The sequence below is a fragment of the Felis catus genome, chromosome B4, assembly GCF_018350175.1.
Source record: "Felis catus isolate Fca126 chromosome B4, F.catus_Fca126_mat1.0, whole genome shotgun sequence".
NCBI lineage: Eukaryota > Metazoa > Chordata > Mammalia > Carnivora > Felidae > Felis > Felis catus.
The window spans coordinates 132,355,787-132,369,697 of record NC_058374.1 but is presented as its reverse complement, the minus strand read 5'-3'; the positions used below and the strand labels follow the sequence as shown (position 1 = coordinate 132,369,697).

At 56.5% G+C, this 13,911-nt stretch overlaps 1 protein-coding gene across 1 annotated transcript; it reads left to right on the top strand.

Moving 5' to 3' along the window:
• The first annotated feature begins 823 nt into the window (after nt 1-823).
• Nucleotides 824-12,670, top strand: DNAL4 (dynein axonemal light chain 4). The gene is made up of 4 exons (XM_003989267.5): nt 824-942; nt 8,367-8,577; nt 10,247-10,330; nt 11,570-12,670. The coding sequence occupies exons 2-4, from the start codon at nt 8,509-8,511 to the stop codon at nt 11,732-11,734; spliced, it is 318 nt and encodes a 105-aa protein (XP_003989316.1). The 5' UTR covers nt 824-942; nt 8,367-8,508; the 3' UTR covers nt 11,735-12,670.
• The last annotated feature ends 1,241 nt before the right edge of the window (nt 12,671-13,911 follow it).

The window sequence follows — 13,911 nt, the reverse complement described above, 5'->3', positions numbered from 1 at the left end:
GTCTTCTCTGGGGCCAAGGTCTTCCTCTTCGTCTTCTCTGAATAACCAGCACCTGGCCAGGGGCTGAGTTCCCAGCAGGTGCCAGTGAATGTGAAGTGGGGTTTCGCCTGAAGTACCATCATGAAAAAGTAAATGTTTAAATTATGGAGTCACCCCACCCACTCTTTGGCCCACCAATCAAATAATTGAATCTGCGGGTTCTTCTCCCCTCCTCGCTTTCCCTTCTCCCTAGTTACACTAAGACTTTCAGATCAATTTTCCCTCCTAAAAGGAAGAAAAGGCACGCTCTGGACAACTGTGTCTTTCGATGGTACAACATCTCCTACGGAATGAGGAAACAGTACGTGGGTGTGCTACGGTGGAAAGAGGGCTTGGTTCAACGTCAGGGAGTTTTACTTTGATTCTTTCCTTTAACAAGTTACTTAACCTCTCCGAGATGGGGTTACGAATATGATTACCTAAAAAAAAGATGTGAAGAATCACGTGAAATACTCGTTGCGAAGCCTACATAACTGCTAGGTATTATTAGGCCTTTGCGATTCTAATAAAGCAGTATCGTAGGGTCACGACACCAACAAATTGCATTTGTAAATTTCAAATGGCTCAAAGAAGCGCCCAAAGTAACACCACTCTTCCCAGTTTGCTTCTCTCAAACGAGAACTTCCGTAGCTCCCCGGCTCCTCAGGCCCACTTAAGACGACTATAACCGCAGCTCCGCCTCCCCAGCCCCTAGCCACGCCCCTTTCCGTACCAGCCTGACGTTCTAGGGGCCTTTAACATTGATTGACACTTTTATTCACCAATAAAAAGTGAAATCCCTGTCAACGTCCGGCGAGGGGGCAGGACTTCCTTGTTGTTGCTAAGACACTCTTGTTTCGCTCCTTGACAACCCTGGCGGGGGTGCGCTAGCTGTGGCCCCGGCTCCGGCCCCCGCGGGAGCAGGTGAGGCCCTGGGGCGCGGCGGGCAGCCGGGCGGGGAGGGCCGGCCCGAAGCGGGGCCGCGAGGCGTCGCGGGGCGGGTGGGGCCTCGCCCACCGCGGAGGCCCCACCTCGAGTCTCCTGCCTGCTGGTCCCCAGCCCCCGGTCCTCCCAACCCCCACCCCCTCACTTCGGGGACCTGGGAAATGGGCCGTGAGCGATTAGCTGTGGCGACTCTACGGGGCGCTCCTTCCCCCACACACCCGAAGCCCCGTCACGCTGCGCGGTCCCCCATCCTCCCTGACTCGACTCCCCCCAGGACCTTAATCTCCCCCCCCCACGTTTCGCGGAGCAGTACCCCGCTCCCGCGGCTGGACCGGTGGTCGCCACCGCCTTGGCCCAGGACGCTTGATTTGGACCGTTGGTGACGTGCTGGGACCCCAAGCTGGTCATTTCCTTCTCTGGGCCTCAGTTTCCCCGTCTGTAAATAGAAGTTGGTTTGAATCATCTCTAAGGCCTCTTCGACCCTGACGTTCTAGGATGTGCTTTTTGATCCAACCATGGGCTTCCCTGAGGATGTGCTACCCATGGCTGTAGTGAACAGAACTTGACAAACCTAATTTGAATTCCCAATCACAGGACCTTAGCAAGTTATCTAACCTCCTTGAACTCCAGTCTGAGTATATATAAAATCAGGATACGTCGCCTTGGGGGGAATTCTGAGGATAAGGAATTGAAGTATGAAGGGTCTGGTCCAGGGCGCCTGGGTGGCTCAGTCGGTTAAGCGTAGGACTCTTGATTCCAGCTCAGGTCATGATCTCACCGTTGGTGAGTTCGAGCCCCTCCTAGGGCTGGGCGCTGGATACCCCCAACCTGCTTGGGATACTCTTTCTCTCTGCCCCTCGCCCCTCCTCTCAAAATAAATAAACTAAATTGTTTGTTTGTTTGTTTCTTAAAGAGTCTGATCCAATGTAGATTCAGCATTTGTGACTTCACTTCCTTTGTCTCTTCCCCACATTTTCCCTCTCTGAGAAGTGTCATCAGTTCCCTTATTATCAGCGGTCATTCCTTCATGAAATCCAGATCCCGTGCTCTGATCTTTTTCCTGGGCTTTCATGGTTCGGGATGCTTTGGAGTGGGGGTGAGGGTAGTGCGTGATATATTGCTGTGGTGGTTGGACTCAATACCTTCCCTTCTGTGCCTGATGACGTGCGATTCGGTGACGAGACACTTTTCTTCGCCGTGTCTTACGAGCAACTTACACTCCGTAGTTCTAAAATCAGACCGGCCCGCTTCTTCACCATCCGTCTGTCCTACCCGACGTGCCGTCTTTCTCAGTGGCATGGCCATCCTCCCTCACTCTGCCGTCCCATCCCACTCAGGCAGTTGTCAAGTTGCTTTGATTCTGCCTCCTTGAGGATCTCACATCTCCATTCCAGAAGCGGCCAGTTTGGTTCAGATCACCTGAGCCAGTGCCGTAACTTCCTAACTGGTGTCCCTACCTCCAGTCTCTTCTGTTTACCCAGCCCACCACAATAATTGCCTGCAAACACTGCGATGTCACCAACCCCCGAGAGACTTCCAAAGCGTTTCTCTTTCCCCACTAAAAATGTCCACGCTTCTCAGGCCTAGGTTATAGGGCCTTTCTGTGATTCCACAAACCCACCCCCAGCATTGTTTCCCAGCCTTTTTTCTCCCTTCTCCTGTGCCAGGTTCTGTCCCCAGCCAGATTGAACCATTGGACTTTCCAGAAAATGCTTTGAGCTTTCTGCTTTGAAGTCACTGTGTTTGTTCATCTCTCTGCCCAGAACGGCTTCCTCACCTTGTCCGCTTGCCGGGATTCCCACTCTGAGGCTGCCCCTGCCACCAAGCGTTTCTTGCCATCCTCTCCCCTGCCCCTTCTAGAATTCTCCTCCTGCCTCTATCTCTGCATCTGCCTTGTGGCATGTTCTGCTTTCTGTCGCGAACCATAGTCAGTTCCTTGTGTATGTGGTGGTCTCTCAGATCATAAGCCCCTTTGAAAGCAGAGACTGTCTCCTGCTTAAAGTGGAGTCATCGAAAAAGCCTAATCTTGAAGTCCTATATACTGAGGGAGTCCTAGCTCCTCCATTTACTAGCTGGGTAGAAGGTCACTTTCCTTTTCTCGGCCGTCGTGGCCATGAGAATAGTAGGGATAATAGCGCCTGTGTAGCAGAGTTATTGGGGACAGGGGGCAGTAAGTGAGATCCTGGATGTAGAACACCCGTCCTGTTGCCTTGCTTATGGTCAGTGCTCAATAAATCCGATCGAATGGATTTGATACTCAAATGGATTGATGCTTCTCAGGGAGCAAATGAAATCTAATTTAACGACAATAGAGATATCTGTTGGGCTTCTGCCATGTGGCAGACACTGGACTAGTGCCCTGGGGCATCTACAGGGGAAGAGAGAAGACCCTTCAGCCTCAGGTGACTGTCTGGACTCGCGACACAACTGCTCAGTCGTGGCTGGTTGTGACATGCCACCAGTAATTCGCAGTTGCGAATGGTTAAAAGAAAATAATAATAACCAATCGGCGCCAACTCCAATTTATTTCTGGAATAATGTCCTTCTTCGTCCCTCACATTCAAATCTGTTCTCTTGAGCGGGAAGGAGAGAGGCGGCACACTGCGTAGTCGGCTGTGTGTGGTGAGCATCTGTGCTCGCTTGGAGCTAATGGCTGTGACGGCCGTGACTTTTTGTTGTACTTTGTATCTTGAACAAAAGGTTTGGGATTTCATCCAAATTCGGGTGTGTTGGTGGTGGTGGCGGGGGTGGGGGGGACCACGTGAGTCAATATTGTTTAGTATGTCGTGTTACACATAAAGAAAATGTCTTTATCTCCCCCACCTCTTCCTCCCTCCCTCCCTCCCCATGGTCTAAGGCACATCAGAAGTCTTCAGTAGACCTCAGTAAAACGAGAAAAAATGAGGACAATGTTAAAAACAACACTAACAGCAGCAACTTCCTGTGTGTGTGTGTGTGTGTGTGTGTGTGAGAGAGAGAGAGAGAGAGAGAGAGAGAGAGAGAAAAGTAACTGTCTTTTCTGAGGACTGTCCTTTATTCTGCAACCATCTCCTTCTAACTATTAAAACCTTCATTTATAGTAGATGATGTGTTTAATGTTCTCAGCGTAACTTGAAAACGCAATCCTGTGTTTGCTTCCCCCCTTTGAAACTGATCTGTGAAATCCGGGTCTCCCGTGTTGTCTCCTGACCTCACCCCCAGCATCTTGGATGAATGCCCTCACTCCCTTAGCCTCCTTGCTCCTCACCTTGCCAGCTTTGCTCTGTGTTTGCCAGAAGGCAGAGGGTCGACGTGGCAGGGAAGGGCGGGGGGTATGACCAGGGCACCCAGTGTGTCCCCCCGACGTGTCTGGAAGTAGGAGACGTGCCCCGGGCAGGTGGCTGGACTGGCAGATGCCGAGAATTGAAGCTACTTGTGTTTCTGTCTTTCTCCTACTTGCTTGTGACCGGGGAAGAGGCATAGAAGGTAGAATTAGAAGGGCAGATATGGGTTTGGATCCTGGCTCTGTCCCTGCTGGCTCAGTACCCTTGGGCCAGCCCCCAAACCTCTCTGAGCCCCGGGTGCCTTATCTGAGGACTGGGAGTGGATGCTGCCCTCACAGGTGGTTACTGGATGAAAGGAGACAATGAATGAAAACCCGGTGTACCCCCCCCCCCCCCGCAACCACCACTGGCCCCAGCTGTGTTCCACAGACTTTCCTTGTGACTTTTGTCCGTCAGTGCTTACAGCGTGGCTTGCGGAGTGGGGACCCAGTAACTATTGGTTTGTCTGGCTGAACGTTTAGGTGTTTAGTGGGCTGGTATATGAAGAAGGACATCGCAGGTCCCCCTCTCACTGCACGGGTAACAAGAGCTGACGCTTATTGTGAGGTAGTCTGTTCTTCGTCCCAATTTCCAGACGAGATAAACGAAGGCTCCGAGAGAGAAACACTTGTCTGAGGCACGAGATGTGAATTCAGACCTGCCCGCGGAGACTGCACCCACCAACCCCCATGCCCTGCTCTGAGTGTGCCCTCCCACCTCTCGGATCCTGGTGGTGGTGACCGGGGGTGCTCTGGGACGCACAAGCCAGGAGTGTTCCAGGCATTGAGTGGCTGCCCCCACCCCCACTCTGGGGCACTGGCAGACACTTTCGCCCTTAATTCCCAGAGTCCTTCATTTTCCCCCCACCCCTCTCACATCCGCTTAACCCTCCTAAGGATGCTTCCCAAGTGCTTCAGGAGCAAAACAATACACGGTGACTGAGGTCAGTGTCCGAAAGAATGAGGCACAGACAGCAGGACAAGGGGCGCTGGGTCTTTCAAGGTGATGACAGAAAGAGCCCTGTCTTTTCCTCCTGTTCCCTGGGCCTAGCCTCGCAGTAGACAGGGGCGAGGCTGTGCCGAGCGTTCGGAGGCGTCCTTGGGCGAGGAGAGCAAGGGGCGGGAGACAGGGCGAGGCCGCCACTGGCTTTGTGCCCCAGGACGTCCCTAGGACAGGTTGAGCTTTGGTGCCCAGCAGATTCAAGTACCCTGGCCGTGGTCACACTTACATTATTAAAGGGCCCTCTTTTAGGCCTGATGGGACTTCTTTCTGGCCTGGAGCTGTCAGACACACACTCATCCGCACGGGAGATTGATAAGGTTATTAAAACCTCTGGGTCTGCTATTTTTGGTAGCATTCTTCCAGGCGGGCTTTAAATCGTGGCCAAATGACTGTAGCTGTACTATAATGATACAGCATCATAAAAGATTCTCCTACCTTTCTGTATTTGGAAGCGCGTCATCTATAACTGTTCCTTTTTATCCTGCAAGTCTCATCCCTTTTGGATCCCCAGAAGTACTGGCAGTGGTTGGGAAAAGGCATTCGCAATCGTGGTCCTTGATAAGCGCGGTTGAATAATGTTGGAGACGTGCTGGCCGACGGCAGGGTGGCAGCGCGGGCAGCGCCATGAGACTAGTGCGCAGAGCTTTGCGGTTTCCACACCCTCACATACATACCGTTGGTGCTTGCAGTGGCTTTCTGAGAATAAGAAGACGGGTTCATCCCATTGCACAGAGGCGGAAACCGAGGCTCGGGTTAAATTACTTGCCCGGGGCTGCAAAGCACGGAGGGAACAAAATTCATTTTGGTTATAGAACTGGCCTTCCAGCCTAAATACCCCACCTCGCGGTTCCCCACGCCCTTCCCCCTCCAAAAAAAAAAAAAAAAAAAAAAAAAAAAAAAAAACCTGTCCCGGTGGCTTTTTCCCCTTTGTTCCTGAAGAATGGACTTTGGTAATATCTCTGACCTCTGAGTCTGGTTCATCAGGGTTCCATATGCTGAAACAGAATCCCAGCAGCCCCAGCCCCCGCCCTCCCCAAGGGCAGGCAGGCGCACCCTTGACTGAATTCCCTTCCAGGCCACGCCAGGCCAGCACTCTTGAGCCCCGAGGATGCACTGGATCGGATTGAAATATTTAATTCAGTATTTAGGTGGGAAATGCCTCAGCGACTGCTTCAACATTTTAAGCTGAGAATCTTGGGAGGTAAACACGCCTTAAAGCCCGTATCCTTTGATCGTCACCTCTGTTGCACCTTGATAACGGGGAGGAGGCAGCGCGCGAGTGGCCTTTGTGAAAGCCAGGACAGGATGGGATTGGAGATGGGCCTTGACATTAACGAGCAGAGACAAGACGATTCCCTGGATTCTGTGAAATAAGAAACATTAGCAGAAAGTCCAGTGAGATCGTGCCTGGTCATTCGCCAACTTCTCTGTAGAGACAAACCAGAACTGCTAATATCTGAGTGGTACAGGTGCCCAGAATTGACGAGCTCAGAGGAACCGTCTGTCCACCGGGAAACCAGAAAATAACCAGTGTCGCGGGCTGGTGGAGTCGGCGGCAGGCTTCCAGCCTCGTTCGAGGGAGCCCGCCAAATGGGGTGGCGCCGAGGGCTTCGGAAGCACCAGCGAGACGGAGACGGTCACGAGCACAGCCCGGAAGAAGCACGCGGAAGGCTCGGTGCTCGGCCACACGCGGGCCGAGTCCACATGAGAACGGTCGTCACCGACCGGTCAGACGTCAAACGTGCATTTCGCAGCTGGGATCACACGGCCCGTGCTGGGGGTGGCACACTGGGCGCCCACCTTGTGTCGGTGCCACGAGAAGGAGAGAGGGGGGCCCACGCCGGAGCCCGCGCCCAGAGTCAAGCCCCAGGTCTGCCGCTCACCGGCTGAGACCTCAGGCCGGTGGAGGGGCAGCTTTACGCCTCCTTTGGTGCAGGCCCTAACTCGCAGGGGCGTTGTAGCAGTGGGGCACTGGGGACAGGAAACCTGACAAACGTCACCCGTCACGACTGCCCGTTAGCTGCTGCGCTCGGCGTTTTCGGGCTTTGGCGGCCGTGCCACGAACACAAACCAGTTTGGAAACGTCAGAAACGCTGGCGTAACATGATTTGCTTGTAGGTGTCCAGTGTGGATGGTTAAGCAGGGTTCGCGGCACGGTGGGTTGTAGGCACTTGTGTTAGCCCTTCTTCCGAGAGAAAAAGTCCCTTGAATTACAGGCTAGATTGAATTGGAGAATAAGGAGAAACAACCAGGATTTCCAGCAGTGCTCACAGACGTTAGGACCCAGCTCCTCTCTTTAGGAAAAGTCCCATCTGTTTTTACATAGCTAGATTTGGAAAGAAAAAAAATCCAAACATATGTATTAGGCTTCATAACTTTCCATTCATATCCACACACAGTCTCTCGTGTATGTGGCCATGTGCTGGGCCCTGGGTTAGCTTCACGTACCTTCTCATCTGAGTCTCGTAACGGCCCCACGAGATAGATGTGGCTGCCCCCAGGTTCCTGGTGAGGACCCTGAGGCCCAAGGCCACACTGCTGGGGAACAGTAGAACCAGGAGGCCCAGGCCTTACAGCTTCTGGACCAGGCAGGCCTGAGGGGGAGGGGGCAGGAAGTGCTGGGAGCCGGGCAAGCCGAGGAGGACACGGACCATCACTGTTCCCATTCCTTCCGCAGATCAGGGACCCGTGGAAGAGGCTCCGGCTTGCACACAAGCCCGGGATTGTTGATCCTGACCCGACATTTCCCTTTCCAGCTACGTGTGCTGGGGAGTAAGGACCGTGTACATACGTGTGCATGCAGAGAAGCTGCGCGTGTTAATTGCAAGCTCCAGGCTCCACCCTCGGCCTGGCCCGCACTCAGTATTTGTCTTGATAATGACAGTGTGGGCTTGTAGCCGCATACCAGTGTGTTCTTAACCACCGGGTCCCAGCATCTCGCGTTGACTCATCCTCCCGTCTGCAGACTTGCTGGCCATTTGGAAAAGGATGCGGAGGAGTTAAGACGGGGAGGTGTCAAATTGTCAGTGAGACATTTCTAATTTGTGATGTATGGTTTGAAAGCCAACTCTTTCTCCTGGTTTTTCCTGTTTTCCACAGCACCCCTTGAGGAAAGACATTTTCTGCTCCCACCCAGTTGGCAGGGCCTGCTTCCTGAATCCCCAGGGTGTGGTCTTCACTGCCAGCGCCAGCACCTCCCGAGAGCCCACTCTCTCCCTCCGGGGGTCACGGTGGAAGGATCATGGGAGAAACAGAAGGGAAGAAAGATGAGGCTGATTATAAGCGACTGCAGACCTTCCCTCTGGTCAGGGTAAGCCCCGGGGCAGGGAGGCAGGGCGGCCAGCAGGGCCCACACCGCCTCGAAGCGAGGCAGGGAGCTCGTTCCCTGCAGGACAGCAGGAGGAGGAAGTTAAGGGCTCCCCTGGCTCAGGTCTGGAGGTCTGAGAGTCGACGGTGCTCCATTCCTTCGTTCCTTCATTCACTCGACAAGTACTTAGGTCACCTACTGTACGTTGGGCGCTCTTCTAGGCACTGTGGGTACAGTAGCGAGCAAGACAGGCAAAGGCCTGGGCCACAGGAAGAAAAGTTTCAAGGAGCGCAATTCTGGTAAATAGGGCTATCGAGAGAGAGAGAGAGAGCAGGTGTCAGGGGCTAGAGAGTAGAGGTTAGCCTCTGGACAGAGTTCTCCGGTCAGAGACTTGAATGAAGTTAGGGAGACAGCCTTGCCAAGGTCTGGGAAGCACGTGCCAAGCAGGGGAAACGGCGAGCCCCGAACGCCCGCGGTGGGAGCGAGCTCGGCATCTTGGAGGAACAGAAGGAAGGCCGACGGGTGCCGAGGCGGGTGGGGGGACGTGAGGGCCAGAGTGGCAGCAGGCCAGACCTCACAGGTGGGCCAGGCGCTGTGACAGTCACGGTGAAGAGTGTGGACGCTCTCCCGGGCCCGAAGGGAGCAGCGGATGTTTTAAGCCGAGGAGGGATGGGACGCGTTTGATGTTTTCGAAGGATCGCTCCAGCTGTTGTAAGGAGAATGGATTTTTAGGGGACCGGAGTGGAAGTGGGGAGACCCGTGAGGACACTACTGCAGAGGCCCAGGGAGACGAGGGGGCGGCTAGGCCCAGGTCACGGAGTGGAAGTGGACACGTTCAGACTCAGGACGCATCTTGGAGGTTGAGGCCGTAGAACTCACTGGCGCATTGGGTGCCAGGTGTGAGGACAGGAAAGTCAAGGATAACTCCCAGGACTTTTTTTTTTTTTTTTCCCTGAACTCAGGAGAGAAAATGGTGTCAGTTACCAAGAAAAGGAAGGAGGAGGAAGCGTAGGTTTGTGGGGAAAGTCGAGTTATCCTTTAGACGTCTAAGTCAGCTTGTCAAGTAGAGAGTTGGCCATAGGAGTCCGGAGCCTCCCACAAAAAAAGGTTAGAGCTGGGAGCAAAAATGTAAGAACCCTCACGTAGAAGATACATGACGCCACGGAACAGGGTGGGACCTCCCGGAGAGGAGCTTGCTGGCGAAGAGACAGGGTAGGGACGAAGCCCAGGGCCCTCCCGCAATCAGGAAGAGGAGGGGGATCCGGCCAAGTGGATGAGAGAGAGCGGTCAGAGTTAGGAAGAACCCGGAGCTGTCTCTCCAGGCCCTTCCGGCTGAGATCCAGCTGTGCTCTGGGGCCCATGTAAACTGTTTCCGCAACCGGCATCCTCTCCTGCCCGGGCCAGCCTTCTCCCCGTGTCTGTTGGCTGGAACGTGATGCCAGAAGCTTCGTGCCCTTGCAGAGGGGCCCGGGCGTTAAAGCCCACTCGGCTTCGCCAGATTCCATGCCCTCTGTCCCAGCCGCACGCCCCGAGTCAGGAGATGGGCTTGCCCAGGGCCGTGCCAGGGCAGCTACCCAATGTCCATGCCTTAAGCTTGGGACGGCGAAGCCAGCCCGGAAGGCCAGCTTGTGGGCTAAGCCTCTCTCTGTTTGTCTCCCTGCCCTGTCTCTAGCATTCGGACATGCCAGAGGAGATGCGAGTAGAGACCATGGAGCTGTGTGTCACGGCCTGTGAGAAATTCTCCAACAACAATGAGGTACAGGCAGCCCCTTGTGCCTTCGGTGACCCCCGTGGGTGAATCAGGTGGCCCCGGTCCCCACAGCCAGCTCCAGAGAGTCCTACTGGGGCCTGGCTGGCGCCTTCCTTGGAAGCATTCGAAGCCCGAGGAAAGCCAGCGAGGGAAGAGGCTGGTGCTGTCTCTGGGGCACTGATCTGATGGTGGTCATGCCCAGCCCTAGAGGGCTCTTCGGGTGCCCCTGCCTGTGTTCCCTGTCTCCGGGGGTCTGCTGGGTAGGGCACCTCTCCCCCTTGGCTCCATCCCAGGGGAGAACAGAGGCCCAGGCATTCATTCACGTACCCATCCATCCATCCATCCATCCATCCATCCAAAAAAGATGTTAAATGCCATCCCTTGTGCCAGTCACTGTTCAGGGTGCTGGGGATATGGCCAACAGGCAGTGACGCAGGAATGTCATTCATCAGCCCGGTGATGAGTGAGAAAGAAGTCAGCATCACGACAGCCCAGCCAGTGGGGAGGCAGACCCAGGCCCAAGTTCAAATGCTGTCTCCAGCCCTTCCGAGCTCTTTAACCCCGGATAAGCCATTTCTCATCTCTGAGCCCCAGTCTCCTAGTCTGTAACGGGGAGTCAGATGCTGCCTCCCCACCGGGGGGCCGCGAGAACGTGTGTGCTGAGATGACGTGGGCCAAGTGCCTGGCACGGACTCCCCCTCAGAGGCTGGGTCTTCTGCCCCTCCCTGGGCCTCTTCTCCGAAGAAGCTTCTTGAAAGAGCCAGCACAGGAAGGAGTGGGGGCTGTTGCCGTAACTGAGGGAAGCAGTCCAACTCCCCTTCCAGAAGTTCCCCGGACCCATTAGGGAAAAGCCTTTCTGTTCCCTGGAGACAAACTTGACACCTCCTCGCAGTGACGAGGCCCGCACGCGGCGTGCGGAGTGCCGTCACGCGTTACCGCGCTTGGTCCCCACCGCAGCCTCGCGGTGCCGACCCCGGACACGGGCACTGAACGGCGGAGCCCTGACGCCGACCCGGGGCTCCCTCTTCAGACCAGGGCCTGCTCGACCAGCCTCGCCAGTGTCTTCTTGACTGGTGGGGTAGGGTCTGCTCTTCTGTCCCTGTGTCCCAGCCCCTGGCAGGAGGCAGAAGAGTGGGGCGTGGGCTCTTCTCCTGCCAAGACTTCGGCTTCCCGGGGGGAGGCGGGGGTTGGCTTGTGCTCCCCCCCCCAGCCTTTCCCACCTGATGAGCGTCCCCTTTGTTCCAGAGCGCTGCCAAGATGATCAAAGAGACGATGGACAAGAAGTTCGGCTCCTCCTGGCACGTGGTCATCGGCGAGGGCTTTGGGTTTGAGATCACACACGAGGTGAAGAACCTCCTGTACCTGTACTTCGGGGGGACCCTGGCTGTGTGTGTCTGGAAGTGCTCCTGACACCGTCCCCCCCCCACCCCTGCCCCCGTCCCCTGCAGGGATGGGGAGCGGCCCCAGGCAGGCCCTCGCTTTGCAAAGGAGAGCCCGGGGTCTTTCCTTTTGCCCTTTGATGACAGTTTCCTGAGCCGCGCCCAGCGGGTGAACGCGTGGACACCTTTCCCCAGGCCCCCAGCGCGCGAAGGGGAGAGCAGGCCGCGGTCTGGACGCAGGGGAGGGGTGGGAGGTGTGACAGGGTAGGAGGGTGGGGAGGTGGGATTTTTCGCACAAGGACACGCCAGCCCCACCTCTCTTGGGGGCCGCTCTCCCCTCGCCTCCCGGGAGCCCCCGCCGCCCCCCCCCCCCCCCCCGCCGCGCTGCGGCTGGCCTGCACTGTCCTTGTCTTCACCGGCCATATGCACTTGGCCCCAGGAGGAGCCTGTCCTCTCAAGGGACACTGGCAGCTTTCTCCCCTCGTCCTCTGGAGAAGAGGTGACCCTCCAGAAGCCCCTTCCCCAGCCCGACCCCAGGCTGAACAAACCGCTGCCTCTCATTGGACCGCTAGCTCCGTCGTCCCCGGCTTTGGCGCGAGGACCGACAGCCTTTCCCCACGTGCTGTCCTCCCTCCCCAGCCGCCAGGCCGCGAACCTTTTGTACCGCCTCCACCTGTGCACTTGGGCTCCCATGGCAGAGGGCGTGGGTGTCACTGAGCCTCCGGCGAGGCTCCTGGGCCAGGAGTGCGCTCACCACGAGGCCTGTTTCGGCAGGGAAACCTGGCCTGCCAGTTACTTCTCATCAGGGACCGCATGCTGATTTGTACTTCTGATCTCTGCTGGCTTTTCTATATTCTTTTTTGAGCGTGGGGAGAAGGGTTTTAGTAGAAGGGTGAATCCTATTTTACACAGCGGTCTTATTTATATAAATGTCTTCGTTTTTACAATTAAAGTGACCAAAAATGGACCTGGAGCTACAGTCTCTTGAGGTTAGGGGAAGATGGGCTGGGTATCCTCGGGCTGTGGTGGGTCCCGGGAGCCCAGAGAGACTTCTGGCTGAATAGCGAGGCTCCTGGGAACCTGGGCCCAGACACAGCCCCGCTCGCCCAGGCCCCGCCGTTCGCCGTTCCATCCCGGGTGGGGGCTGAGTGCGGTCGCTGGGGCCACACACGGACGCTGACTGAGACGCCCTCGATGGCCAGACCGAGTTGCCGTAAAGCCGTCGGTCTCGCATAATGTGGTTTCAGTTCAAAGGTGTTGATTCAACAGCTGGTGGATGCCAGGGCCCAGGGGCAGGGTCCCGGAGATGGAAAAGCCACAGACCCTGCCCTCAGTGAGCCCACAGTCTCCTGTGGAGGAACACTTGAACCCAGTCGCTACAAGCAGATGTGAAAGATAGGACAGGGCACCCCAGGAGGAGAAGGGGCGCTTCCGGTCCCAGCCCAGGGAGTGAGGTGGGCCTCTGGCCGACGAGGCCCGAAAGCTGACTCTTGAGGGAGAGGGGGCTTTACTGGGGGAGGGGCTGCTCCAGACCGAGGGGTGATGGGAGTAGAGACACGGAGGCAAAAGTGATTTGAGGATGGGGGGGCACATTGTGGGACCACGAAGCCCCTTCGGCTCAGGGGCCGGCCCCTCAATTCCAGTCTCAGACCCTAAAACACGCCCCGGGGAGAGCAGGCCCCTCTTCCCTGCAGCCTCTGTTCCCCACCCCGCGGGGCCTCCTGGGCTGGCCCACGTGGGACACTGGGGCCCCGGGAGTCTCGGCCCCTGGCCCAGCCATGCCCTTCCGAGGCTGAGTCCAGTCGTGAGTAGATCTGTCAGCAGACATGCGGGACATCGTGGCTTCAGGCAGCCAAGGTTTGCTCACACAGACCAGGGCGGCTGGGCAGAGAGACTGGTGGTCGCTCGTGGACCCAAGTGCTGGCTGAGTTGGTGCCTCGCAGGGTCCCGGGCTGACGACAGGCAGACCTGAACTAGAAGTCGAGGTCCCCCCTCCGAGGCTGGAGAGATTGGGGGCACACAGGGAGGAGTGACGGGAGAGGGGGCGCCGAGGCCTGGAATAGCCGTGGTTTGCTAACCGCCCGCTTTGCGTCTGTTCTCTCCGTGAATCCACACCCGCGGGTGCCAGCAAGTGAGGCTTGGCGCAGCCTGCGGCCGAGGTGGTGGGGGTGGTACTTGGGCGTGTGGGCTCCGAGGCCCACAGATCTG